The sequence below is a fragment of the Castor canadensis genome, chromosome 3 (assembly GCF_047511655.1).
Source record: "Castor canadensis chromosome 3, mCasCan1.hap1v2, whole genome shotgun sequence".
NCBI classification, from domain to species: domain Eukaryota; kingdom Metazoa; phylum Chordata; class Mammalia; order Rodentia; family Castoridae; genus Castor; species Castor canadensis.
Window position 1 is genome coordinate 33518618 of NC_133388.1, and position 25942 is coordinate 33544559.

The window sequence follows — 25942 nt, forward strand, 5'->3', positions numbered from 1 at the left end:
AAGCTCCTTGTTTTGTGGTCTTGGGCAAAGCACTCAATTTTTCTGTGCTCTAACTTCTTCATCTTCTAAAATGAAGAAAATAGCAATAACCACTGGCAGTTTGAGAATAAATGAGGTAATATACAAGGAGTTTAGAGCAGTACCCAGCACACAGTGAGTATAATAGCCCCTCCTCATCCACAGTTTCGCTTTCTGCAGTTCCAGTTACAAACCTGCAGCCAACCACCCTCCTAAAATATTAAATGGGCAATTCCAGAAATAAATACTTAATAAGTTTTAAATTGCATGCCATTCTGAGTCATGAAATCCCATGCAGTCCTACTTCTTTCTGCCTAGAAGGTGAATCATTCCTTTATCCATTTGCCCTTTGTGTTTAACTAATCCTTACATAGTAGTCCAATGCTGTGTCACAATGCCTACACCATTCACCTCACTTCATTGTATCATCTCACATCATCATAAGAAAGATGATGACAATAAGTAGTAAGATATTTTGAGACAGAGAAAGACCACATTTATGTAACTTTTGTTATGTTATATTGTTATAATTGTTATATTTTATTATAGTTATTTTAATTCCTTACTGTGTCCAATTTATAAATTAAATCTTATTATAGGTATACATGTATAGGAAAAAATAATAGGGAGTTCATTACTGTCCTTGATTTCAAGCATCTGCTTGGGGTCTTGGAACATATCCTCCTATTGCTGCTATGACAAATTACCATAAACTTAGCTGTTTTCAGCACTATGCATTTATTATCTTAGAGTGCTGAAGGTTAGAAGTCATAATGGGTTTCAGTGGGTAAAAAATAAAGTTGGCAGCAAGGCTGCATTCCTTCTGGATGCTCCAGGAAAGAATATTTGCTAGTTTTTTCCAGCTTCTAGAAGATACCTGCTTTTCTTAGCTTGTGGCCTCTTTCTTCTTCAAAGCCTACAATACCAGCACCCTGATTTCTGCCTTCATAATAACACTTCTTTCTCTGACTCTAACTCTCCTGCCACCTTCTTTCACTTGGATGGACCATTGTGATTACACTGAACTCACCCTGAGGATTCACAGTAACCTCCAAATCCTTAATTTAATCAAATATCCAAATGGATTTGTGATAAAACATAGTCACAGATTCTGAAGACTGGGATATGTACTCTTTGTTGAGGGTGGGAGGGAGCATTGTTTTGCTTATCATGTTGCTTTGTAATCTGGAGAAAAATAAGCTAGTCAGTAATAACAAGGTGCTTTTTCCTCATCAATATTATGAACCTGAAGTTTCTTTAAAAATTATTTCTGAGCTTGGCTCAAGTGGTAGAGCTCTTGCTGAGCAAGCATGAGGCCTGAATCCAAACTCCAGAACCAGAAAAAAATATATTTCCATGTTTAAATTTAAAGTTGATACTATATTCTGATATTATGCTTTGCAGTGTGAAAGCTATTAACTGGTGTTACCACTATGCTGGATATTTAAATTTTGTTTCTGTATACATTTGGTTTTGACTTATTTAGAATTTGTAGATTATATAGTCTAAAGTAGCAACATATATATATGTGTGTGAGTGTGTGTATATATATAATCTGTTAGTTATGTGTACTAACAAACAAAAGAATTGATGATCAGGAATTTACTTAAATACAGTAGAAACATGTCACCTAAATTACTTTGGTTTCCTTTTACAGAGCCATTAAATCAATAAATCCAAAGAATGTTGAAAACCTAACAGTGGGCTGGCAGAGTGGCTCAAACTGTAAGAGCACCTAGCAAGTGTGAGCCCTGAATTTAATCTCCAGTGCCATCAAAAAGAAAAAAGAAAAAAAAGATGACACAAAGCTAGAACAAGTTAATACTATGGATGACCAAATCAAGGAATTTGTAAAAATCTAAAGATTTACTGGGAGCCAGTAATCCTAGCTAATAGTTTGAGAGACGCCCCCCAATCTCCAAAATAACCAGAGAAAAATGGAGTGAAGTGTGGCCCAAGCAGTAGAACACCTTCTTTGCAAGTACAAAGTCCTGAATTCAAACCCCAGTCCCACAGGGGGAAGAAAAATAGCAGGAAAGCCAAGTATGATGGTGCATGTCTGTAATCCCATCACTTTGGAGTAGAGACAGAAAGATCCCTAGTTGAAAACTAACCTGGGCTACAATGTGAGAACCTACCTCAAAACCCCCAAAAAAACAAAAAAACAAAAAAAAAAAAAAAAGGAAAAAAACCCCTAATTTTAAAAATAAAAAATTTAAATACGTTCTTGATCAAATGAGATGTGAATAAATGCATAAACAGATGATCAATATTGTTAGTCATTAGGGATATGCAAACTAAAACAGCAAGAGATACCACTATACTCTGGTTAGAAGAATGTGAAGTAAAATGTGGAATGTAAAATGATACAGACTTTGGGAAAGAGTGCAGCAGTTTCTTATAAAGTAAGACATACAATTACCATGTGACCTAGCAATATGTTCCTAGTGTTCATGTGAAAACCTAAGACTTTATTTGTCACCAAGACTAGAAATAACTAAGGTGTCCCTCAGCTGATGATTGGATAAATACAGTGATACATACATGCTATAAAACAGAGCAAACTGGTACACTCATCAACTTAGATGACTCAAATTTGTTATGCTGTTGAAGTAAGCCAGAAGTCTCATACTATATGGTTTTCTTTATGTGACATTCTTTAGAAGGCAAAATTAGAGGAACAGACAACAAACTGGTAATTATAATTACCAGAGGCAAAAGGTAGGAGAAACAGTTTCCTACAAATGCATAGCATGAGGGAATTTTTTTGAGGTGACTGAACTGTTCTCTGTCTTCATTGTGACAATTATACCACTCCATACATTTATCAAGTCTCATAGAACTCTAGGCCAAAAAGAGTGAATTTTCCTATGTTTAAGAAGTGAATAAATCTACTCTGTACAAAATATGTGTATGAACTAGACTGGTCTCCAAGAACCAGTCTTACAAGAAAATTACAAAACTCTTATCAACTTTAATTATTTAAAAAATTTTTTTGGTAATTATGAAGTTTGATAGTACCATATTCCAGAATGTCATTTTGCCTCCTAGTTAGTCTCATATTAATAATTCTTTTCAAAGTGGAAATTCAAAAGGAATCAGATTAATGATAAACATTTTACTTTTCACTATTTTCAGAGAGGCTCACTGGTTACTGACAGTTTCATCCCAAAACAGGAGAATTTGCCAAATGAAATGGCTTTTGTTTTTACAAAATTGTAGAAAACAAATATGGCAAAAGGAACTTGTTTTTGTTTTGCTTTGCTTTTTATTTCTTTGTAATAGAAAGGAGCAGCTAGGGGAAGTTTTCTTTCTTTAAGGGAGAGGGGGTTATTTTTATTTTTATTTTTTAATTAGTGTATATTTGTACGGAGTAAGGAGTTTTATCATGACATTTCCATTCATGCATATAATACACTTTGATTATATTCACCTTCCTCTATTACTCTTTTTTTATCCTTTCCTTCTCCCTCTCCCTTACCACTTCCCCTTTCACCTCCTCAATAGTGTCCTGTTTGCTTTCATGACCTTGGTCATTTTGTTTTGTTTTGTGTCCTCCTAGCTTCCATAACGAGAGAAAAAACATGCGATGCTCATCTCTGTGGGACTAGCTTATTTCATCTAACATGGTGATCTCTAGTTCCATCTATTTTCCAGCAAACAACATAATTTCATTCTTCTTAATGGCTGAACAAAACTTCATTGTATACATATATTTTCTTTATCTGTTCATCCATTGATGTGCACATAGGCTGATTCCATAATTGTAAATAATGTCATAGTAAACTTAGGAATACAGATATCTTTATAGTAGGCTGACTTTGAATCTTTGGGGTATATACTCATAGGTCATATAGTTAGATCATATGGAAGTTCATTTTTAACTTTTTGAGGAAGCTCCATACTTATTTCTGTAGTGGCTAGACTAATTTATAGTCTAGTCCCACCATCAGTAAATAGAATTCCTTTCCCCTCAGTCCTTGCTAGCATTTATTGTTGTTTTCTTAATGATAACCATTTTGACTGGGGTGAGGTGGAATCTCAATGTAGATTTGATTTGCATTTCCATGATGGCTAAAGATGTTGAACTTTTTTTAATGTATTTATTGGCCATTTGTACTTCTTTTGAGAACTGTTCATTTGTTCATTTAGTGATTGAATTATTCTTTTCGTATTTAATTTTTTGTTCTTTGTATATTCTAGATATTAATCCCTTATCAGATGAATACCTGGCAAAGGTTTTCTCCCACTTTGTAAGCTACCTCTTCACTCTGGTGATTTTTTTTCCTGCACAGAAACTTTTTAAATTTGATGCAATCCCATCTGTCAAGCTCTGCTTTTGCTGAGTTACTGGAGTCTTCTTCAGAAGCCCTTGCTTATATCAGTATCTTGAAGTGTTTTCACCTATGTTTTCCTCTAGTAGTTTCAAAGTTTCAGGTCTTACATTAAGGTTTTCGATCCATTTTGAGTTGATTTTTGTACAGACTGAAAGTTTGGGTCTACTTTCATTCTTCTACATGTGGATATCAGTTTTCCCAGTACCACTTGTTAAAGAGGCTGTCTTTTTTCTGCTGCATGTTTTTGATGCCCCAGTACCTGCTTGGCCTTATTTCTGGGTCATCCATTCCATTTGTCTTTGTATCTCTTTTTGTGCCAGTACCATGATTTTTTTGGTTCAATTTTGGTAGATCATATAGGTATCTAAAAATTTATCCACTTCTAGATTTTCCAAATTAGTAAGAGTATATATTTTTGAAAAATTTCCTAATGATTATCTAGGTTTCACTGATATCTATGAAATGTTACCTTTTTTATCTCTAATTATATTAATTTGTATCTTCTCTTTCTTTGGGTAAATTTGGCCAGTGACCAATCTTATATATCTTTTGAAAGAATCAACTCTTTATTTCATTGATCCTTTGTATTATTTTAGTTTTCATTTCATTAATTTCAGTTCTAATCTTTATTTCTTCTCTTCTACTTATTTTGGAATTGGCTTATTCTTGTTTTTCTAAGACCTTGAAGTACATTATTAGCTTATTTATTTGAAGTCTCTCTGGGATTCTTTTTTGGCAATACTGGGGTTTTAACTCACGGCCTTGCCCTTGCTAGGCAGGTGTAGTACCACTTGAACTACACCTCCAGCTCTCTTTCTGATTTTTTTTAATGTAGACATAAACTTCCCTCTCAGAATTGCTTTCATGGTATCTTATGGGTTCTGGTTGTTGTGTTTTCATTTTCATTTGATTCTAAGAATTTTTTTATTTCCTGCTTTATGTCTCCAATGATCCACAGATCATTCAAAAGTGTATTGTTCACTCTCCATGTGTTTGTATATTTTCTATAGTTTTTCTTGCTATTGGTTTCTAGTTTTATTCTATTGTAATCTGTTAAATGTATAAGAAGTTATTTCATTTTTCTTGTATTTGGATCTACTTTGGAGAAAGTTCCATAGGCTGCTAAGAAGAATGTATATTTTGCAGATGTTGGAGCTGTTGGGTAGAATATTCTGTAGATGTCTGGCAAGTCCATGTTTATCTATAGGGTTGTCCAATTCTAAAATTCTGTTAATTTTTTTTGTTTGTTTGGATTACCTACATATTGGTAAGAACAGAGTATTGAAAGTACCTGCTATTATAGTGTTGGTGTCTGTCGGTGTTTTTGTGTCAACTAGTGTTTGTTTTATGAAATTGGGTACACCAACTTTCTGTGTGTGTGTGTGTGTGTGTGTGTGTATATATATATATATATATATATATATATATATTTACAATTGTTATATCCTCTTTATCAATATGAAGTGACCTTCTGTATCTTGTCTAATTTTGGTTTCAAGTCTGCTTTGAAAATGTAAGTGTGGCTACTCCTATTTGTTTTTGGATTCCTTTTTCTTGGAATAACTTTTTCCATCCTTTCAGTTTAACCCTGTATTTGGTTTTGCCAGTGAGGTACATTTCTCATAGGCAACAAATAGCTACGTCTTGTTTTTTAATCCAATCTGTGTCTTTTAACTGGAGAGTTGAGACCATTAACAATGAGTTATTATTGAGAGGTATGACTAATTCCTGTCATCTTACTGTTTTGTGATCTTTGATTCTTTCCTAATCTTCATTTGCTTATCTCCTCTTCCAGTGAGATTTATTCTTTCGTGTATGCTTATGGTTGTGTTTATCTTCCTCTTTTGTGTGTAGGATTCCTTTAAGTATCTTTTGCAAACCTGGCTTAGTGGTCATGATTTTCTTTAGTTTTTGTATCATGGAAGATTTTATTTCTTACTCAGTTATGAAGGATTGAAGGACAGCTTTGCTAGTAATCTAGGTTGGCAGTTATTTACTTTGAGGGGTTTTGTTTGTTTGTTTGGGTTTTTTTTTTTTTAAATGTTTCTGGGGTTTGAATTCAGGGCCTGGCACTTGTGAGGCAGGTGTTCTGTCTCTTTGAGGATTTGAAATACATCATTCCATGCCCTCCTAGCTTTTAGAGTTTCTCATGAGAAACCTGCTGTTATTCTGATGAGTCTGCCTTTTTATGTGACTTGTCTTTTCTCTCTTGCAGCTTCTTTCCTGTTCTATATATTTAATATTTTAACTATATTATGATGGTGAGAGGTTCTTGTCTGTTTGATGTTCTCAAGCCTCCTGAACCTGGTTGACCATCTTTTTCCCATGGCTTGGGAAATTGTCTATCATTTTATTGAATATGTTTTCTATACCTTCAGCTTATACCTCTTCCTTCTGTGCCCATGATTCATAGGTTTGGCCTTTTTTTTAATTTTTTTTTCATTTGTTTGCTTTTGGTGGGACTGGGGTATGAACTCAGGGCTTGCCGCTTGCAAAATAGGCAATGTATTTTTTTTTTTTTTTTTTTTTGGTGGTACTGGGGTTTGAACTTAGGGCCTCACACTTGCTAGGCAAGCACTCTGCCATTTGAGCCACTCCACCAGCTCTTTTTTGTGATGGGCATTTTTTGAGATGAACTATTTGCCTGGGCTGGCTTCGACATGTGATCCTCTTGATCTCTGCCTCCTGAGTAGCTAGGATTACAGGTGTGAGCCACCAGTACCCAGTGACACTCTACTTCTTGAGCCACACGCACAGTCTGTTTTGCTCTGGCTATTTTGGAGATTGAGTCTCATGAACTCTGCCTGGGCTGGCCTCCAACCATAATCCTCCTGCTCTCAGCCTCAAGTGGCTAGGATTAGAGGCATGAGCCATCAGTACCAGGCTAGGTTTGGTCTTTTAATGGTGTCCTGGAGGTCTTATATATTTTGTTTATAATTTCTTACATTTTTCTTTTCTTATCATTATCTAATTCATCTGCTTTGTCTTTAAGCCCTGATATTCTGTCTTCTTCTCTATTGATGAAGCTTTCAACAAGTTTTATTTGACTTTTTGAACTTTGTATTTCCAAAATTTCAATTTGATTTATTTTCATGTTTTCTGTATCTTTATTGAATCCCTCTTACATATCCTGCATTGTCTTCCTCATTTCATTCAGCTGTATATTTATATTTTGTTTTAATTCACTCATTTGTTTATATCCTCTTTAATTTCATTAATCATTCTTATATTTATTCTTTTGAATTCTTGGAGATTTCATCTACTTCACTATCTTTAGAGTACATTATTGTGGCATTGTCGACTTTTGGAAGAATCATATTGCCTCATCTTTTCATGTCTTGTGTTCCTGCATTGGGAGGGCAAGTCTTTGGTTGGAAGACTTAATCACCTGTATTCTGTCAATTGAAATAATCTCAACATTCAGGCAATCCTGCGTAGTGGCAGGTTTGAGGTGCAGTTTCTTACCACTGGACTGGATGTGCAGCTCACCCCTGAGGGCTAGAGGTGTGGCTCAGGTGATAGAGAGCTTGTCTAATAAGCATGAGACCCTGAGTTCAAACCCCAGTTCCACCAAATAATAATAACAGCAATAATAACAATAATGATGATGAAAATTGAAAGGAAACATTCCCTACATGCTCAGGACACCAGGCCTCATTCCCAGCACTCTAGAGAGCCAGGTTGGAGCTGTGAGTTGCATTCTCCTCTCTCTTTAGCTTTTCTGTTTCTCTTTGCTTTTTCAGCTTCTCTGTTACCTCTTTCATGATTCCCAATGTTCTTCCTCTCTTTCTCTCTTTAGAATATAGTCTCTCCTTTGTTACTCTGACTTCTCTTATTCATGGAGTCACATGAATAAAGCTTCTACTCTGCCATCTTGCACCCTCCTTGAAAGTTTTCTTGAATTGAGGTTAAGAAGACATAGATTCAGAGTCATGATAATAAACCATTCTTCTTTACTGACTTTGTATGTGATCTTGGGCAAGTTTCAGTGTTGCTGAACCTCATTTTCTTTCCTCAGTTTTAAATTCAGGTGAGCATAAATACCTTTATGAGTAGTTATTCAGTAAAACAAAATATAAATATATAGAGTATCCAGATGGCACATTGTAGGCAATCAGCAAATGTTATTTCCTTTTTCTGTGCTTACTCCTAGACTACTTTTGGTCTTTTATTTACAGAGTATATGTAGGAGCTGCAAGCCCAAAATACAAGTAATTACTTTGAAGTTTAAATGCAGGTGTGTTGTAAGAGTGGTAAGGGACAATCCTGCCTTGTTTCAGATCTGAGGATCAAGGCATCTAGTCTCTCACCATTAGGTATAATGTTAAGTATAAGTTCAGTTTCAGTAATCTACCTTCAAATTTACAGATTCTGTAAACCTTCTGTTATCTATACTCTTCTGCTAAGTATATCCAGTGTTTGGGTTTTTGTTGTTGCTGTTGTTTGTTTGTTTTGTTTTCATTGGAGGTTCTGGGGTTTGAACTGAGGAACTTGCACTTGCCAGGCAGGTGCTCCACTACTTGAGCTGCACCTCTCAGCCGTTTTTGCATTAGGCATTTTCCAAATAGGGTTTCACATTTATTCCCTGGCTGGCCTGAACCATGATCCTATTTACACTTCTCATGTAGCTAGGATGACAGGTACATACCACAACACACAGCTTTGTATTGGTTGAGGTGGGGGTGTCATGAACTTTTTGGTTGGGCTGCTTTGAACCGCAATATACATATATATATTCTACTTCTTTGTTAAGATTTTCTGTTTTATATCTTTCAAGACTATTCATCATTGTTTCTTTTAGCATTTTTATAATAACTGCTTTAAAGTCTTTGTTGGATAATTCTTACCTCTGTATAACCTTGGTGTTAGCATATATGGTTTGTTTCCCCCTCCCCAGGTAAGTTAAATATTTCATGATTTATCATATGCCAAGTAATGTTGGATATTGTGTTGAAAGACTCTGGGCCTTATTTAAATCCTATGGAGTTTTTTGTTTGTTTGTTTTGTTTTATCGTGCTGGGGAGCAAACTCAGAGCCTTGTTCATGTTAAGGAAGCTCTTTAATGGTGAGTTATACTCCCATCCCCAAGAATCTTTGTATTTTTATTTTAGCAGACATTCAGCCTAGTTAGGTCTCAAGTGGGTAAGTTTCAACTCAGTGTCTGTGGGCTGTGATTCTGATACAGCTTGAGTATCCCTTATCCAAAATGCTTGAGATTAGAAGAGTTTTTCAGATTATAGATTTTTTTTAATTTGGGAATATTTGCATATTCATAATGAAATATCCTGGGAATAGGACTCAAGTCTAAAGATAAAATTCATTTATGTTGCCCAACTTACGTCCATGTCCTAAAGGCAGTTTTATACAATATTTTTGGCTACCCGTATTTTGAAGCACATAAGTCCAGGTATAAACTTTACCATTTCAGATGTCATATCTGCACTCAAAAAGTTCAGAATTTAGAAGATTTCAGATTTTTGGATTAGAGCTGTTCAACCTGTATCTGTCCAGTTTTCAAAGCCTTTATAAATCTGTCCTGTGTGTATACCACCCATTGGTCAGCTTGGGAACTTGGAGATGGTCTGCCCGTTAGTTGAGATCTGAAAGTCTTTGATATGCCAGTTAGAATCAGATCCTACTGTATAGTTGCAGAGTAAGTCTAGAAAGTCATTAATAAATTAATGAGGTCAGTTCTCTTTGTGTTTTCCTCAATATTTTCTTATTCCTTGTCTCTCTCCTTTCTGGTCCTCTGGTTGTCCGATTATTTTGCTCTATTCCATATTTTCACAATTTCACTGAATTTAAGATCAAATGGAGGGAGATTTAGAGAGAGAAGGAAAAAAGTAACAGAGGAAGACTCCGTCTTCCTGGAATCACAGTTTTACTAAACAGAGAAAGATTCCCCTCCATTAGCGGTTCTTTTAGGTCTTCCTTTTGCTACTTACATTGCTGCTGCTACCACCACCACCATCACCACTAGACTTCCTTTACTCTGTCTGAGTAGAGGAGTTCCCATTCCTGGTTCTCAAGACAGAGCTCTATTGCTTTTCCCATTTCTTCTCAGCCTTTTGACTATGATCAAGTGTAGAGTCCTTTTCTCAGAAGTCTCTTTGTACTCCAGCACTCACTTTTGAATATCTGGTTGTGTTAAGTGTAGACTAAAGGTGCCAAAGAAGTAGGGAGAGAAGAAAGGTAAACTTGGAAGTTCAGAAGATTCTGGTATTCTTCTCTGATTCATTTGCTGCTGTTTACTTTTCAGAAACTTCAAATATTGCTCCATGCATTCTATCTAGATTTTATGGTTTCATTCAGTGCGAGTAACAGGGTGTAGGGACTGTGCCTACTTCATCTTACTTGGACCCAAACCCTGAATCTCCTTTTAAAAGAGAACTTTGTAATAGTGTCACCAACCCTTCTGCTTTTCTAATCCAGGACCAGTACTAAACCAAGATATAATTTGAATCTTATTACTACCTTGCAAAAAAAATCTTTATTAGCTATTGTGTCTAGTGTTAAATGCAGACTGATGTTAGCATTCAAAGCCCCAAACCTCATATATTTCACATCCCAGCCAACAGGAATATTTGCTGATATATAGTTGCCCTGTTATGCATAACTATATGTCTTTCTCTCAGCTTGTAATAGTTTCTCAGCCTACAATTTCTCCCTCTTTAAATTCTACACATCTCTTAAACTTTGGTGCACCACCTTCTTAAAAATTATTAGTTATCTGCTCTGCTTTTATGTGCTTCCCATAACAGGAGTGTATGATGTCTTTAACCTTTGAAAAAGTGTCATTTTGCTTTTGCTTTTTCATGTAAGGTACATATACTTTTTTTTACACTTATTCAATGAATATTTATTGATTGAATAAAGTGGAGGATGAGAATTTTAGTTAAAAAGGTACAAAACTAAGAAGAGGTTTTAATTAATATTAAGATGATATATAATGTCTATTACTTCAAGTATATTTTGAAGCGTTCTGATTTTTTTTTCAGTTTTTTTTCTTTATTCATTTATTCATATGTACATACATTGTTGGGGCCATTTCTCTCCCCTGCCCCCACCCCTGGTATGTATACTTTTACTTAGGGTTTTTTTTAAGTGCAGAGATATACTAACTGTGTCTCACATAGGCTATTATGCTTCATATCCAGTAGATTCAGAGCACATTTAGTTACTACCATGTACTTTTTCACTCACTCCCCTGTAATAACTCTTTGAAATAATTATTCTAAATCTCATTCATATGAAGACATTGAGGGTAAGTAAAATATAAAATTATATTAACTTTTCTACAGTGGCTGTGAATTTCTTGAGTGCAGGAATTTCAGTTTTCTACCACTTAATACTTACCATCTAGTAACTATTCAATAAACAACAGTGGGGCTGGTAGAGTGTGGCTCAAGTGGTAGGGCACTTGCCCAGCAAGTGTGAGGCACTGAGTTCAAACCCCAGTCCCATCAAAAAAAAAAAAAATTAACAAATAAACAGCAATGATGCTAACTTTTTCCCTTCTTTTTACAGTACCTCGGCCATGTAGAAGTTGATGAGTCGAGAGGCATGCACATCTGTGAAGATGCTGTAAAAAGATTAAAAGCTGTATGTATTCTGTGGTTGCCAGTGTTGATCTATATGCTAACAATATTTTCTTACATGACTGTGCTTAGCAAATTTTAGTGATCCAGTATCCAGTAGATAACAGTGTATCTCCTGATGCAAAAGGTGTGGGCTAACTGAAAAAGAACATCTCATTTGTCCATCCAGAGGTACATGTTATGAATGAAGTCCAGCCTCTTCAGTTTAGGCCATACATTATCCAAAATATACTTTTGACTTATTATAACCCATACAAAATAAGTGGTATGAAGTTTGACAGAAGAATAATATTCTAAAACCAGGATAAGATTGTTACAATTAACATCTTAACCTAACTCTGATAACTGGGTTAAACATTATTGATTTTTAAATCTACTGTTAGAAACACTTTTTCAAAAAATAGAGATAACCTGCATTGATTCCTGATAGGGTTTACTTCTGGGGGAACTTCTCATTATTACCTTGATTCCTACACCCCAGTTTTCTTCTCTAACATAAACAATATTTCCATTACCTTTCGCATAAACTTCAGCACACTTAAAATAGAGAGCCCCTTTCCAGGATAATGTTTCCTTTGCCTATTATGTCATAAAACACATCGCAGTACATTCCTGTTTATTTAGTAAGAGTAGAGTACGGGTTCTCAATTAATAAAGATTCAGATTAAAGTGTTAATTTTATACTTTCAATTGGTCTGAGGAATGTTCCATAGACTCTTAAAGCCCACTTTACTACCTTCCTTCTCTCCAATACGTGGCTTTTCCCCACTTTGCTATGAAAGCTTTATGCATTACTTCTGCATGCCCTTACCCCAAACAGCATTAAGTATGTGTTGCTTTGGGTTTTCTGGTATGGTAGGCTGCCACATAGATTGACTACTAATGAATGCTTTTTTTTTTCTCAGTTTGCTTAATAACCAAAACTTTTCTGCCTATTGGTATAGCTTATATTACATTGCCTCTTATCTATAGTTCCTCAATATAAAATATATAAAATTTAAAAACATCTCAAAGGTAGATTCTATTTTAGAGAAAATGCCTAAATCTGTTGCAGAAAGGAGAGGAGAAAAAAAATAACTGATGTAGACAAAGAACTAAACAACAAACACCCAATATAGACACAAGTACACATACATTCTTATATACCCATACACATCTTTACCTCAAATTTTAATTCTTAAATGATTGGCACCCTTCCTAGTTTTTCTGTTCTCTTCAGTTCAGCAACATTGAGAGGATTTATATCCATGTACATGAAATTATAGTTTCATATATTTGCTGTGTTATCTAAACGTGTCTCAATTAGATACAAACTCACATAATTTAATTTTCCATTTTCACCAAAACTAATTAAAAGAAAAATAAAACTTGAGTTTCTTCATTTGCAAAATAATTCTTAGTTCCTATAGAAGAATAAACAAGATGAGTTTAAGAACATTTTTAAAAAATTCAATAACTTGCCCTACCTTAAAGAATATTGCATAACACTATATTACTAATGACTGGAAACAAGCAAATCAGTAAGCATATTTTATAGACTGTAAATAAACTATAAGGTTATTAAAATCTTACAACTGATAAAACTTAGGGTTAAAAGGCCACGATGGAATGAGCCTTTTAAAAATCTTTTAATTCAGATTATGGCTTCGTATTCATTCTCTCAGGAAAAAACTAAAGATGGCTTAATTTTGTCCAGAACTTATTGGGAAATTACATCTAGTTGTTTAACTAGTCAGTCCTCTTAACTATTTTTTATTCATTGTTATTTTTTATTTTTGGCTGTGCTGGGGATCAAATCCAGAGGCCTCATCACATGCCAAGCAAGCGCTGTACCACTGAGCTGTGTCCCAGCTCATCTGTCTAGATTTTGTTCTTCAGTTTTTTTAGTTAAAAACATCTCTTTATGTAGAAGCAGAGTGGCACAGCAGAAGCGTGCTGGGCCCATAACCCAGAGGTTGATGGATCGAAAAACATCTCTTTATTATATAGGCAATATATATTTATTACACAAAGTACAAATGAACTTGAAAATACATATATAAAACAGGATCTCCTGCAATTCCAGAAATAACCATTTTTTTGTTGTTGTTTTTTAGTGGAACTGGGATTTCAACTCAGGGCTTTGTGCTTGCAAAGCAGGCACTCTACTGCTTTAGCCACACCTCCAGTCCAATTTACTCTGGAGATGGGGTCTCGAAGACTAGTTGCCCGGGCTTGCCTCGAACCAAGATCCTCCGTACTTCAACCTCCCAGTCAGCTAGAATTACAGGCATGAGCCACCAGCACTCAGCAGAAATAGCCAGTATTTAACCATCCAGTTTTAAACTAATTTTTAAAAGACCGGATTTTTTTCTTGTTTTTTTTTTTTTTTTAACCTAGTAGGTTATTAATAATAAGCATGTTTATTTGAGACATGGGACTATTTAGATAAAATTTAATGAGTTTTTGTATTCACCAGAAATAGGAACTAAATTACCATTTTAAAACTTATACCTATGTCTGGAACAGTGTCTGGCACATAATAGCTATTAAAAAATATATTTCTGGAATAAATATACATAAAACAGTCCTGTACTCAATAGTGGTCAAATTGAATTTTATAATAATCATTATAATCATACCTTATATTTAATATTTTAAGTTTAAAGAACCATTTTGTGTATCTTTAAAGATCCTTATTTCTGTATGGTCTTTTTTGACTACAAGGAAGTTTTATATATGTTGATGATTGCTTTTCTGGACATAAGCTTTTGAACTTGGAGGAAAAATTGAACACTTGAACTTTTCATCAAGAAGTTATTTGAAAATTGTCAAAGTCTGTTCAGGAGACTTGAAACAGTTATATATAATTGTTTCAAATTTTCTGAAAAAAAAAAGAGAGAGAGAGAGAGAGTTTTGCACTGGCAAGCATGTATTAAAAAATCGATTGAATTTTTGGGTAATTGGGGTAAACTTCCTGTATATTACATTTAATGAAACTTCACCCTTCTATAAATACCCTTTCTAGTGCTTTACTAAGAATCTTGCAAAAATTTGGAAGTCTTCAGGATGTTGTTCTTCTCAAATCATATGAATTCACATATATTCATTTTTGTCTTCCTTTCATGTTTTTACTATGCACAAATATCTAAGTGTCTTTTTTTTTTTAACTTGACCAAGCATTCTTCTAACAAACATCCACTCAGGTTCTATAACCTGATGTGCCAGATAATTATATTGTGACAAATATTATGTATCTAGAGGTTTTTTTTTCTAAAGATCCTAAAGCTCTCTGTAACAGTTTCAAATAAGTAGAAATAATTGTAGTGATAAACAAGCCTACAGATGATTAAAGATGAAATAAAATATCTTTAGAATCAGTTTAAATGTCAAAGTTTTAAAATACAAGGAATTATATAGCTCAGATGTACTAGTTAAATAAACATACATTTTTAACCTATCATGTGAATGGTCTTTAAACTAAAAATTTTATGTTTTTAGTGTTTTTTCAATTTGTGGAGAATTAAGAAAGATCATTGTAAAAATAGTTGTATGTATGTAGATTTTTGCTCGCTCCCCCCCCCCAAAATACTCCTTTATAATTCAGAATTACTGTAACTTCATTTGGAAGTTTTTCAAATGGAAAAATACACCATCACCTAACAAGATAGTTTTAAAAATATGCTCTTCAAACCATAAATAGGTGTTTTTAAATTTTTATACTTTCTGTAGATAAAGTTAGTTGCAACTATTTTCAACTCATTTACTTTTTGAAATGATTTTGCTAATTTACAAAAAGACTTAGATCTATAAGACAAATGACAGAAATGGCTACTGCCTATTTTTGTTGCCTATATGTTATAGGGTGAGCAATATTGTCATTTATCAGTAAATTTTATAAATATTATATTAGGCCTCTGGTCATTTTGCTTCAGTCTTATCCAAAATGCCCTTCATTTTTAAAGGCCATTTCTTCCCATTGTCTCTTAAATGTCTCTACGTCTCTGTCTTGGTTTTAGACTAGTTTCATTATACTACCAGTTCCTACAATGTTGTTTTTTATTCATTATTTGATATATTTGTTTTAATATATGTTCTTGTTTTAGCAGGTAAAAGAATCATAACCTAATTGTTTTTAAAAAGAACATTAATATTATTCTCTAATAACTGCCCTTATTTGCATTTTGCACGTTGACTTTTTTCATTAACAACTGGAGCCTTTTATAAGAGGAGGGAAAACTCCATGTTTAACAAGAGCTTTTCTAAGGGCTAAATTAAATATTAACAAATCTTCTTCCATCACCTCTGCATCCCCCATGTATGGTGAATCTTTTAACCTTGGCTGCGTTGTTGAAAGCTAATTGTTACTCATAGTCTAACAAAACCAGAATCACCAAAGTTGGCAGCAGAAATAATCTTACTTTGATAACTACCCTAATCACATTATTATTTGTTATATTTTGTGGAAATAGTTGATGCTTTTTGTGACTTTCAAAACTCAGGGGAAAACAAACTTTCCAGTGTTTGAGAACATTGACTGAGATTATAAATTGTCTAAATGAATCAAATTTCAGTACAGTTGTCTTTTCTTAGACATTAGTTCAACAGTAAAAATTGATGCTCATAAAAAGCTTAAAAGTATAGTTCAGCCCAAACCAGAAAACGTAAAGTTAAGGTAGGTTGGGTGAGTTAGAACCCATCTGCTTTGCATAAGTTCTTCAGAGTTTAGGTAGTGACTAGTTTTCATAAAAACTTTAAAAAATGGTGCTTAAAAAATTTGTGGTGGGATAAAATAACAGTAAAAAAATTGATGGTTGAACCATAGGTCACTATGCCTCTCTTATCCAGATAGTTTCACATTTTTTACTTATAAATATCAATGCAAGTTTCTTTATTAAAAAAAAAAAAAACAGTGTTGTATGAAAGGAGAGAAGGTTAGCACTCCCCTTGACAAGGATGGAAGCGGCCCCTGGGCCTGAGAACACTCATACGGTTAAGGCATTGCCACCTACTTCGTGGCATCTAACCACTGTTTTTGTTAAGAGGGTTCCTGAGCAATTCACAAGCAGAAGGAACAGAATTCTTTTTGCCTTAACCATGACACCAAACATAATAAAGTCAGAAATGTCAAAAAAAAAAAAAAACAGCAGTTAAAAAGAAAACAAAACCTTATTCTTTAAATTTTCTTATGGTTCACAGGCATGGTTTGGTTCTCAAATATGTTTTCTAAGCTCCAGTGTAAACATTAGCCTTGTGTTCTTTATAGATGATTTATTCTGTATCTGTTATTTTTCCATATGTGTTGTGGAATTGATCAGCATACACATACATACAAATTGATACTAATGCATAACTAAGTGGAAAGTCAATGATTAAGCTCTGCATAAATAGAATGGAGGCTTCTCTATGTGAGGTTTTGAACTCAGTAAGAAAAGGTATGGCAAGGAGAGTTGATCCATACTCATAATTTAATGTGTTGCAATTTTTGTTTTATTTTATCTTCAGCAGTGCTAGGGATCAAATCCAGAACTTTGTACATGCTGCAGTATCACTGTACCACTGAGCTACACCCCCAACCCTGTTTATGATTATGTGGTTGTTTTTTAATTGACAGCTGCTACATAGTTGACAGTATAGTTGACCACTGGTTTTATTTTTTTGAACTGAGATCATCAGGAAGAATATTTTATTTATTCTTAAGAGATAGGTCTCACTATGTTGCCGAGGCTGGTCCTGAATTCCAGAGCTCAAGTGATCCTCCTGCCTCAGCCTCCCAAGTAGCTGGGACTAGAGGTACATATCTCCACACCCAGCTACCCTGATTTTAAATTGAAAAACGTACACGGAACCAATCTTCTACTTACTATTCACTATTATGAATTTAAAATGCAAAATCATACCAAACCAGTATATCCTAATCTTTTTCTCTGCTGCCAAATTTGGATAATCTGTTTGAAAAGAAATAGAGATTACTAAATTAAGTAATTGCTCTGCATGAATACAGGTTCTGATTTCTTCTCTTTTGATAGATTCTCAGGTCATACAGTGTGTTTCCCTGCATTTTCATGCACCTTTCCTTTTTCCCTGTCACCCTGGTATGGATAACTCTTTAAAACTCTCACTCCTTCCCTTCTTGCACTTTGCCCTCTCCCCTACTTCTGAATGTGCTTATTGATGTGAAACCCTAGGACATTTAGCCCATACAATAATAGCACTCGACTTGTCCCCCTGTTCCTCCAGGAAAGGAAGTTCTTCAAAGGCTTCTTTGGAAAAGTAAGTTTGATGCCACAATTGTGCTTGCTTTATAAGGAGTTACACCCCTAGTATAGCACTGACATATCTAAAAAAGTATAGCTTTGATTTCTTTATGAAATGAATTAATTTGACTATATATGAAATCATTGGATTAGATAGTTGCTACTTATGGTGTTACCTGTTTGTCTTTTGATACTATGTCTGAGGCTTTCTAGCTAAATCCAATAAATGAATCAAGTAATTTATGAAAATGTTCTTAAAGATTATCTCTTCAGCTCTCGGTATTAAAATAAATTTTGTTTGATCATGCAATACTGTGTTAAAATTAGCATATAAGCTGTATTTTTAAGAGTACTGAGAGAAAAATAAAAAGAAATAGTAAATTCAAGTGAAAATTTAAGTTACCATAAATTTTGCATTCAATGCTATTACTTTTTTCAATCTAAGTTAAGTTTCAGGGGAATAAGTGAAATACATAAACTTATCTTTGAGGATCCTGCCATGGTTTTTAACCTGGGTTGCTAATCTAATAAAATATGTCTTAATTATTAATCTACCAAATATCTGTCATGTGGAATGTTTTATGCAGAGGCTTTTCTAGCAATGATTGTGTAATGTTTAGAACACATTAAAATTAAGAATACAAGGACAGAGATGTAGCTCAGTACTAGAGTGCCTGCCTAGCATGCATGAGGCACTGGGTTTGATCCCCAGGAACAACACACATACACACAAAATAGGGTGCCAGTACCCAAATATATAAATATATTTCTAACATTTATGTGTCCATGTTTATCATTGTTTAGTTTTGAATAAGTGCTATGCAGTAACCAGAGTGAGATGTATGAGAGAAAAATACTGCCGTTAGATAATTGAGTATAAGTTATTAAAAGTTTGTGAGTACAAAAATCCTATCCCAATTGTTTTCTGCTGGGTAGTTTTGTTATTTTGGAAGTTCTAAATAATAAATAATTTCAGTTTCCTTTCAATTAAATGTTTTAGCTATAACTCATTTGTATATTTTCTTATTCTAGTTTAGGTCACTTTTTTACTAATATAAACAAATGTGAAATATCTTAGATCTACTGGTTTAATTCAATTGGTGTCATTAATCTGAAATAAAAAGTCAAATGACCTACCCACACATGTCACAATAAATTTTTTTATTGTTGTTTTCTTTGGGTTTGGGGATTTATTTATTTATTTATTTATTTATTTATTTATTTATTTATTGGTGGGATTGGAGTTTGAACTCAGGGCTTTGTGCTTGCAGAGCAGGTACTCTCAAAGCATGTGCTCTACCACTTGAGCTACACCTCCAGTCCATTTTTGCTCTGGTTATTTTGGAGATGGAGTCTCAAGAACTATTTGCCAGGGCTGACCTTGAACCATAATCCTCTTGATCTCAGCTTCCCAAGTAGCTAGAATTATAGTCACCATTGCCCAGCACATTAAACTTTTTAGGTAGATATTTTGTTTGTAAGTCAAATTAACAGCTCCTTAAAATATAGGATACAGGACTCCAGGCATATCTCTGTGGTAGAGCATGTGCCTAGCATCCTGGGTTTGATCCCTAGCACTGCAAAAAATAATCTTTAAATATATATTTTGTGTGTAGGATTCATATCTGTAAGGAATTCTGCAGACATTTATAACATAAATTGGCATTATATTAAAAAAATATACAATTGCTAAGGAAACTTTTTCTGAAGTATCCATTTTTCCCAAATTGAATTTCCATACCACCATTATACAGTTTTAATTATCTTCCAAGTCACCCATTTTAATTTGTCTACTTTAGTTAAAATACCTTGGTTAGGTTGTAGAAAGTACTAGTTTATGGAAAAACAATGTTAAAAGTATGTATTTTAAAAGATTGTAACATAGTTGTAAGGAACAAAGATAGCTCTCACTTCACGATCATACCATTGTGGCAGTATTCACTGATATATATATAATAGGGTCATTGGTGTACGTACAGTATGGCTAAACTGGGTCACACTGCTTGTTAGTTGTTTTCACTACATTTTTGCTACATGATGAATTTATATGGCTTATGAAAGAAAATTATGAATCATCTCAACCTTTAAGTAACACTAAAAGTATTATTCTCCCTGTTATACAATAGGAAACTGAGGTTTACAGAGGTCAAGGGACAGCTTGAATTTACAGATCCAATAAGTAGTAGAAGCTCGATTCTAACCCAGATAATCTGCCTTCAGAGCCCACACCCTTAATCACTATGCTACATAGTCACCCCATTTTCACATTATTTACAAACAAAAGTTTTAAAGTTTAAAAGGTTTAAACTTAAAAGATGCCAGTAAGTAAAGAGCTCCTAGAAACTCACTTTTACTTTCCAACTTTCATTTTAAAATGAAGTAATTTCTATTTGGATTTTATTTCTCATCAGTTTCCTTTTTTATTAGTTAAAGCTTTAAAGAACCATCTTTTTCATTGATTCAAACTAACTTTAAAATTTCTTTAGCTTGAAGATATTTACATCCTGCCCTAGTGACTTTGACTCCCACAGGGTTTCCTTAAAAAATGTTAAGCCATCCATGAACAAATGTGACTATAGGAAATCTTTTCTTGTGTTATTGGGGGGAAAATTCTTTTTATTTCAGGGTAATTTTATTCCATAAGATTTTTAAAATTATAAGACAAGTTTCATTCCAAGAGTTTGGAAAAAGAAGGGAGAGAAAACATTACCCATGATCTCACCAGGAATGTGCTTTAAAATTTACAAACCTTAACTTGGAGCTGTTTCAGTCTTTCTAGTTGCCATCATTTAGTTCTCCCCACACTAGTCTGCCAAAAATAGGCTGGTAAAAAGTCTTGATTTTTTGAGTTTACTAGGTCAACTATGTTTTGATGAAAGCTGAAAGTGAAGAATCTCATAAAGTAGTATTTAATAGGGAGTTTTTTATTGAATACAGTTCCTCACAAATTGTGATGCCTTTGTTAGTCTTGAATCTGTATAGTTTAGTGGTTCAGTGTACACAGAACAACAGTAATCAAGAAGCATTGCCACCAAATACTTTTGCATAGAAATAGGAAAGTGGGCCGGGCAATGGTGACCATGCCTGTAATTCTAGCTACTTGGGAGGCTAAGATCAGGAAGAACAAGGTTCAAGACCAACCCAGGCAAATAGTTCACGAGATCCCATCTCCAAAATAACTGGAGCAAAATACACTGGAGGTAGAGTGCCTGTTTTGCAAGCACAAAGCCCAGAGTTCAAACCCCAGTCCCACCAAAAAAAAAAAAAAAGAAAGAAAGAAATAGGTAAGTAGGAGAACCTGATTTCTAAATTTAAGGATCATGGCAATAAAGACTGTTTCCACTTTTCCCTCATTTACCTCCTGAATCTGGCCTCTTCTCTATTCCTGCATTACCTGCAGATGGGAGCAGTGCCTCCAGAAACTTTAGCAGTAGGGAATAGATACATCTGGTCTGTTACAGAATAGTATTATACAAGTTGGGCCTTGTCACACACCTGTAATCCCAGCATTTAGGAAGCTGAAGCAGGAGGATTTTTTTTTTTTTTTTCAAAATAGGGTCTCATGAACTATTTGCCCAAGGCTGCCTTCAAACTGCAATCCTGATCTCTGTCTCCTGAGTAGCTAGGATTATAGGGGCACCCAGCTGAGTTAGGAGTATCTTGAGTTCAAGAACATCTTGAGTTGGCTGGGTGCCATTGGCTTACACCTATATTCTAGCTACTCAGGAGCCAGAGGTCAGAAGGATCACAGCTCAAAGCCAGCCCAGGCAAAATAGTTCTGCAGACCCTATCTCAAAAATACCCAACCCAAAAAATCATCTGGAGGAGTGACTCAAGTGGTAGAGCACCTACCTAGCAAGCATGAGGCCATAAATTCAAACCTTAGTACTGCCAAAAAATAAAGAAATAAAGACTAGCCTGGGCTATATAGTGAGACCCTGTCTCGAAAAACAAAACAGAATTGTATTATAAACATCTTACAACAAAAGGAAAAAACTGACATAATTTTTTCAAACTAGCTGCATGAAATCGCTTATTGCTTTAGAAATCCAATAATGCACTCAAGTTTTTAGAGATTATTATATGCAGCTTCAATAGTGTAGTTGGCCATACTAAGCAAATACTTTATTACCAATGGCATTTAACATTTGAAAAGGATTTTATAACTGTAATGTATTTGAGAAACTCCACAAGCTAAGTAATCTATATTTCCATTTTATGAGGAAACTGACTCAACATAGTGAGTACAATGTTCTTAGGTCTCTTTTTTAAAACCCTTTTACTTGTATTACATCTTGCTTTATGGTTTATGATGTGCTTTGACCTACTTTCTAATTTGCTATTTACAACAGCTCAGTGAATTAGATGGTAGTTCAGGACAATACATTTTACAAATGAATGAACAGAAGCTCAAAAGTGTTACCCGGCTAATAATAAATGGCAACACCTACTCTAAAACCAAGATTTTTGAAACTTAGTGTCTTTTTACATACCCCATGTTGATATGCAAAAATAATTGGCCTCTGTTTTCTTCAGTTATACCTTAAGGTTATTATGATGAACAGAGAAATATCTAATGCAGAGGACACTAAACAGCTCAGGGGCCTGAATATGTTCACAAACACAGATTGTATGACCTGCACACAGTTTATATGTTTGAATTAATTGCAAAGGCTTTTTAACATTGAGGTCTTTAATGTACAAACTAAGATATCTATTAAGAGTTAGAAGATCTGGCCGGGCGCTGACAGTTCACACCTGTAATCCTAACTACTCAGGAGGCAGAGATTGGGAGGATCATGGTTCAAAGCCAGCCCGGGCAAATAGTTCGTGAGACCCTAACTCAAAAAAATCTTCACAAAAAAGGGCTGACAGACTGGCTCAGGCAGTAAGAACTCCTGCCTAGCAAGTGCAAGGCTCTGAGTTCAAACCCCAGTGCCATTAAAAAAAAAAAAAGAAAAAAAAATTAGATCTGCAAAACAGCATGCTTTCTGTGTTGCAATAGTGGCTTGAGCTGAATAGCAGTTGTGCCCTAGGATTGCCTATTCACAGCAATCCCTATAACTCCATGCTGTGCTCTGTACTCAGCCTGCGTAGGCATTTGACTTTGTGAGCTCTTGGGCTGTTGTGTCACTTACTTCTAACTGTATAAAAATCACTAAAAGTATTATGATATTTCTTCTAGCATATCCTGTTAATGTACTACCAGATATACTTTTTCAAATTTTTATGATTTTATAACTGTTAAATGGACCTTCAGAAATGGTTAAATTTTAAAGTATGGATGGTTGAAAAGTATTGTTGTGGTTATGCTGTTTTCACCTAATTTTCTTGAGAGTAAGACATTTTGTAATATTTATGACCACTCTTAAATCAGTGTATTTACATCTACATTCTCTTTTCGATTTCCTATTTTTTTTCTCTTATGACAAACTGTGCTTGGTCATTATTTTCATTCTAGAGCCTTTTCTTTGAAGTGGAAGAGTATCTACTGCATTTTCTTCCTTCTTGCTTTTTAAATTCTTATGTCCTTCCTTATGTAAATTTTGTCTTCTTTATTTTATTAAATGGATTGTTTAGGATTTGGTTTTTTTTTCCTTTTGAAATGCTGGGAGAGGTGGTTAGGAGGGTGGGGTTGGGGGCACAGAAGGATAAGACTAATCAGAAGATTTCCATACAAGATTGGTTTCAGTTTTTACCTGTAACATAATCAACTGGTATATGAAAGGTCTTGATCACTGACCTTTTCTAGATTAAAAGGAAAAAAAATCATCAGCCTTCAGAGTTTTCATTGTATTTATGACAACCTAGTGGTTCTCAAGCCTCAAGGCACAGTTTGTATCTAAAACATGTGAAGGACTATACTGCCCTTATGCAAAGATGAATAATATCTCTATTTTCTTAATCCAGTTAGTCCCTTGTTTTTAAGTAACTCTTTCATGCCCGCTCCATTTTTCTTAAGCCTCCACAGTTTCTTATTCCATTCTCTCTTTCAGCTTGCTTCCTACTTCACTAAGAAAATAAAACCGATCAGAAGGGTTGGAGAAGGTAGCTCAGTGGTAGAGCTACCTAGCATGCATGAAGCCCTGGGTTCAGTCCCCAGCAGCACTGCAAAACAAAACAAAATAATAATAATCAGAAGAAATCTTTCACATGTACCAACTGTTACATCCAGTTACCTACCTGAATATGTGCTCATACTTCTCTGTTTCTCTTCAATTCAAGGGATGAGCTATATGTGGTCTTAGCTGAGGGCCAACTCTCAGTTAGATCCCCTTTTGTTTAATTTTTTGAGATAGGGCCTTGCCTTGTAGCCCAGGCTGGCCTTGGACTCTCCATCCTCCTGCCTCTGTCTCCCAAGCTGGAATTACAATCATCTTCCAGCATACCTGGCTTCCATTAAATTCTTTTGTTTTCACTTTTTGTTCTAATAATGCTTTCCCCTCTCTCCTCCATAGTCAGTTTTCTTTCTCTAATGGATCATCATAAAAATAAACCATCTTGAAAAAAAAAAAAGTCTCTTCTTGGTGTTTTCCATTCTGCCATCCCTACATTTGTTAATCCCATTAAGCACTTTCACAATTTTCAACTCCCATCACTCCATCACATTAAAGCTGCTTTTGTCAAGTCTTTTATATTACTATTCCAATGAACCTATTACCCTGCTAGACTATCAACTGCATTTGACAATGCTCAGCTCTTGTTCCCCCTTGAAACACTCTGTTCATTTGGAGTTCAGGAATCGTATTTTCATGGCTTTCCCTTATATCACTACCTACTTCTCAGTCTGTGAATTCTTCTCTGCATAAACTCTCCCTTGATTATGTCATCCAATGTCAAGACTATAAACACAATCTGTTTGCTGATACTTTTTTTGGAGGGGGAAGTTACTGGGTTTGAACTCAGGGTCTTGCACACAAGTGCTGTACCACTTGAGCCATAGCTCCAGCTCTTGCTGATGGTTTTGAAATTTGTCCCTCCAGGCATCTTTATTTCATAGTGGTATTTCCATCATAGAAGCAATATAGCTTAAGAATCAAGGGCTTAGACTCTGCAGCCAGATTGTTTAAAACCTTTGTGATTAATACCTCATGTGATTTCTGTGACAAGTAAAAAATATAAGCAAAGTGTACAAAACAGCCTCCTGTAGTAGGTAAGCAGTAGGTATTATTATCATCATGATTAATCACTTCCATACCTGATAGGCATCTCACATTTCAAATGTGTCACAAGCCAAATTCCTGTTCCATTTCTCACAAACTGCTCTCCCCTGGCCTTCCCCATCTTAGCATATAGCGACTCTGTCCTATGCTCTAGCCAAAAATCCTGGATGATTTTGACTCCCCGTTTTCTCTTATACTGACATCTAGTCCATCAACAGTTCCTGTCTGCTTCAGCCTTTAAGAACCTAATCAGCTCTCACTAACCACCATTATTGTTGTGGTTAAGGTAGCATCTCTTTTCACCTGAACCATTACAGTAGCATCCTACTTCCCTTGCTTCCATGTTGTCTCACTACCCTCTCACTGTATCAGATATCATCCTGAGTGAAGATCTTAAGGCAGAGGTCCAATTGTGTTGCTCTGCTGCCCAAGATTGTCCAGTAACTTCTTTTGGACCTTGTAGGTCATTGTCCTTTTTCCTCTCTTGTTCTCTCTCTCTCTCTCTCTGTCTCTCTCTCTCTCTCTTTTTCTCTCTCTCCCTCTTTCTCTCTCTCTCTCCTCTCTCTCTCCTCTCCCCCCTTCAGGGGCTT

General features: G+C 34.9%; 1 protein-coding gene and 1 non-coding gene across 16 annotated transcripts in view; both read left to right on the forward strand.

Moving 5' to 3' along the window:
• The window catches only part of Numb (NUMB endocytic adaptor protein), a 137815-nt gene that overhangs the window by 85868 nt on the left and 26005 nt on the right, over nt 1-25942 (forward strand). For 13 of the 15 annotated variants that reach the window (XM_074067600.1, XM_074067595.1, XM_074067607.1 and 10 more), the window contains 2 exons: nt 11883-11957; nt 18173-18205. In XM_074067600.1, the coding sequence (XP_073923701.1) occupies nt 11883-11957; nt 18173-18205 (108 nt within the window). The remainder of the gene's footprint in view (nt 1-11882; nt 11958-18172; nt 18206-25942) is intronic. The other 2 variants (XM_074067599.1, XM_074067608.1) reach the window with 1 other exon arrangement.
• LOC141421822 (U6atac minor spliceosomal RNA) lies at nt 16845-16970 on the forward strand. The gene has a single exon (XR_012446512.1). It is a non-coding gene; the product is annotated as a U6atac minor spliceosomal RNA (small nuclear RNA).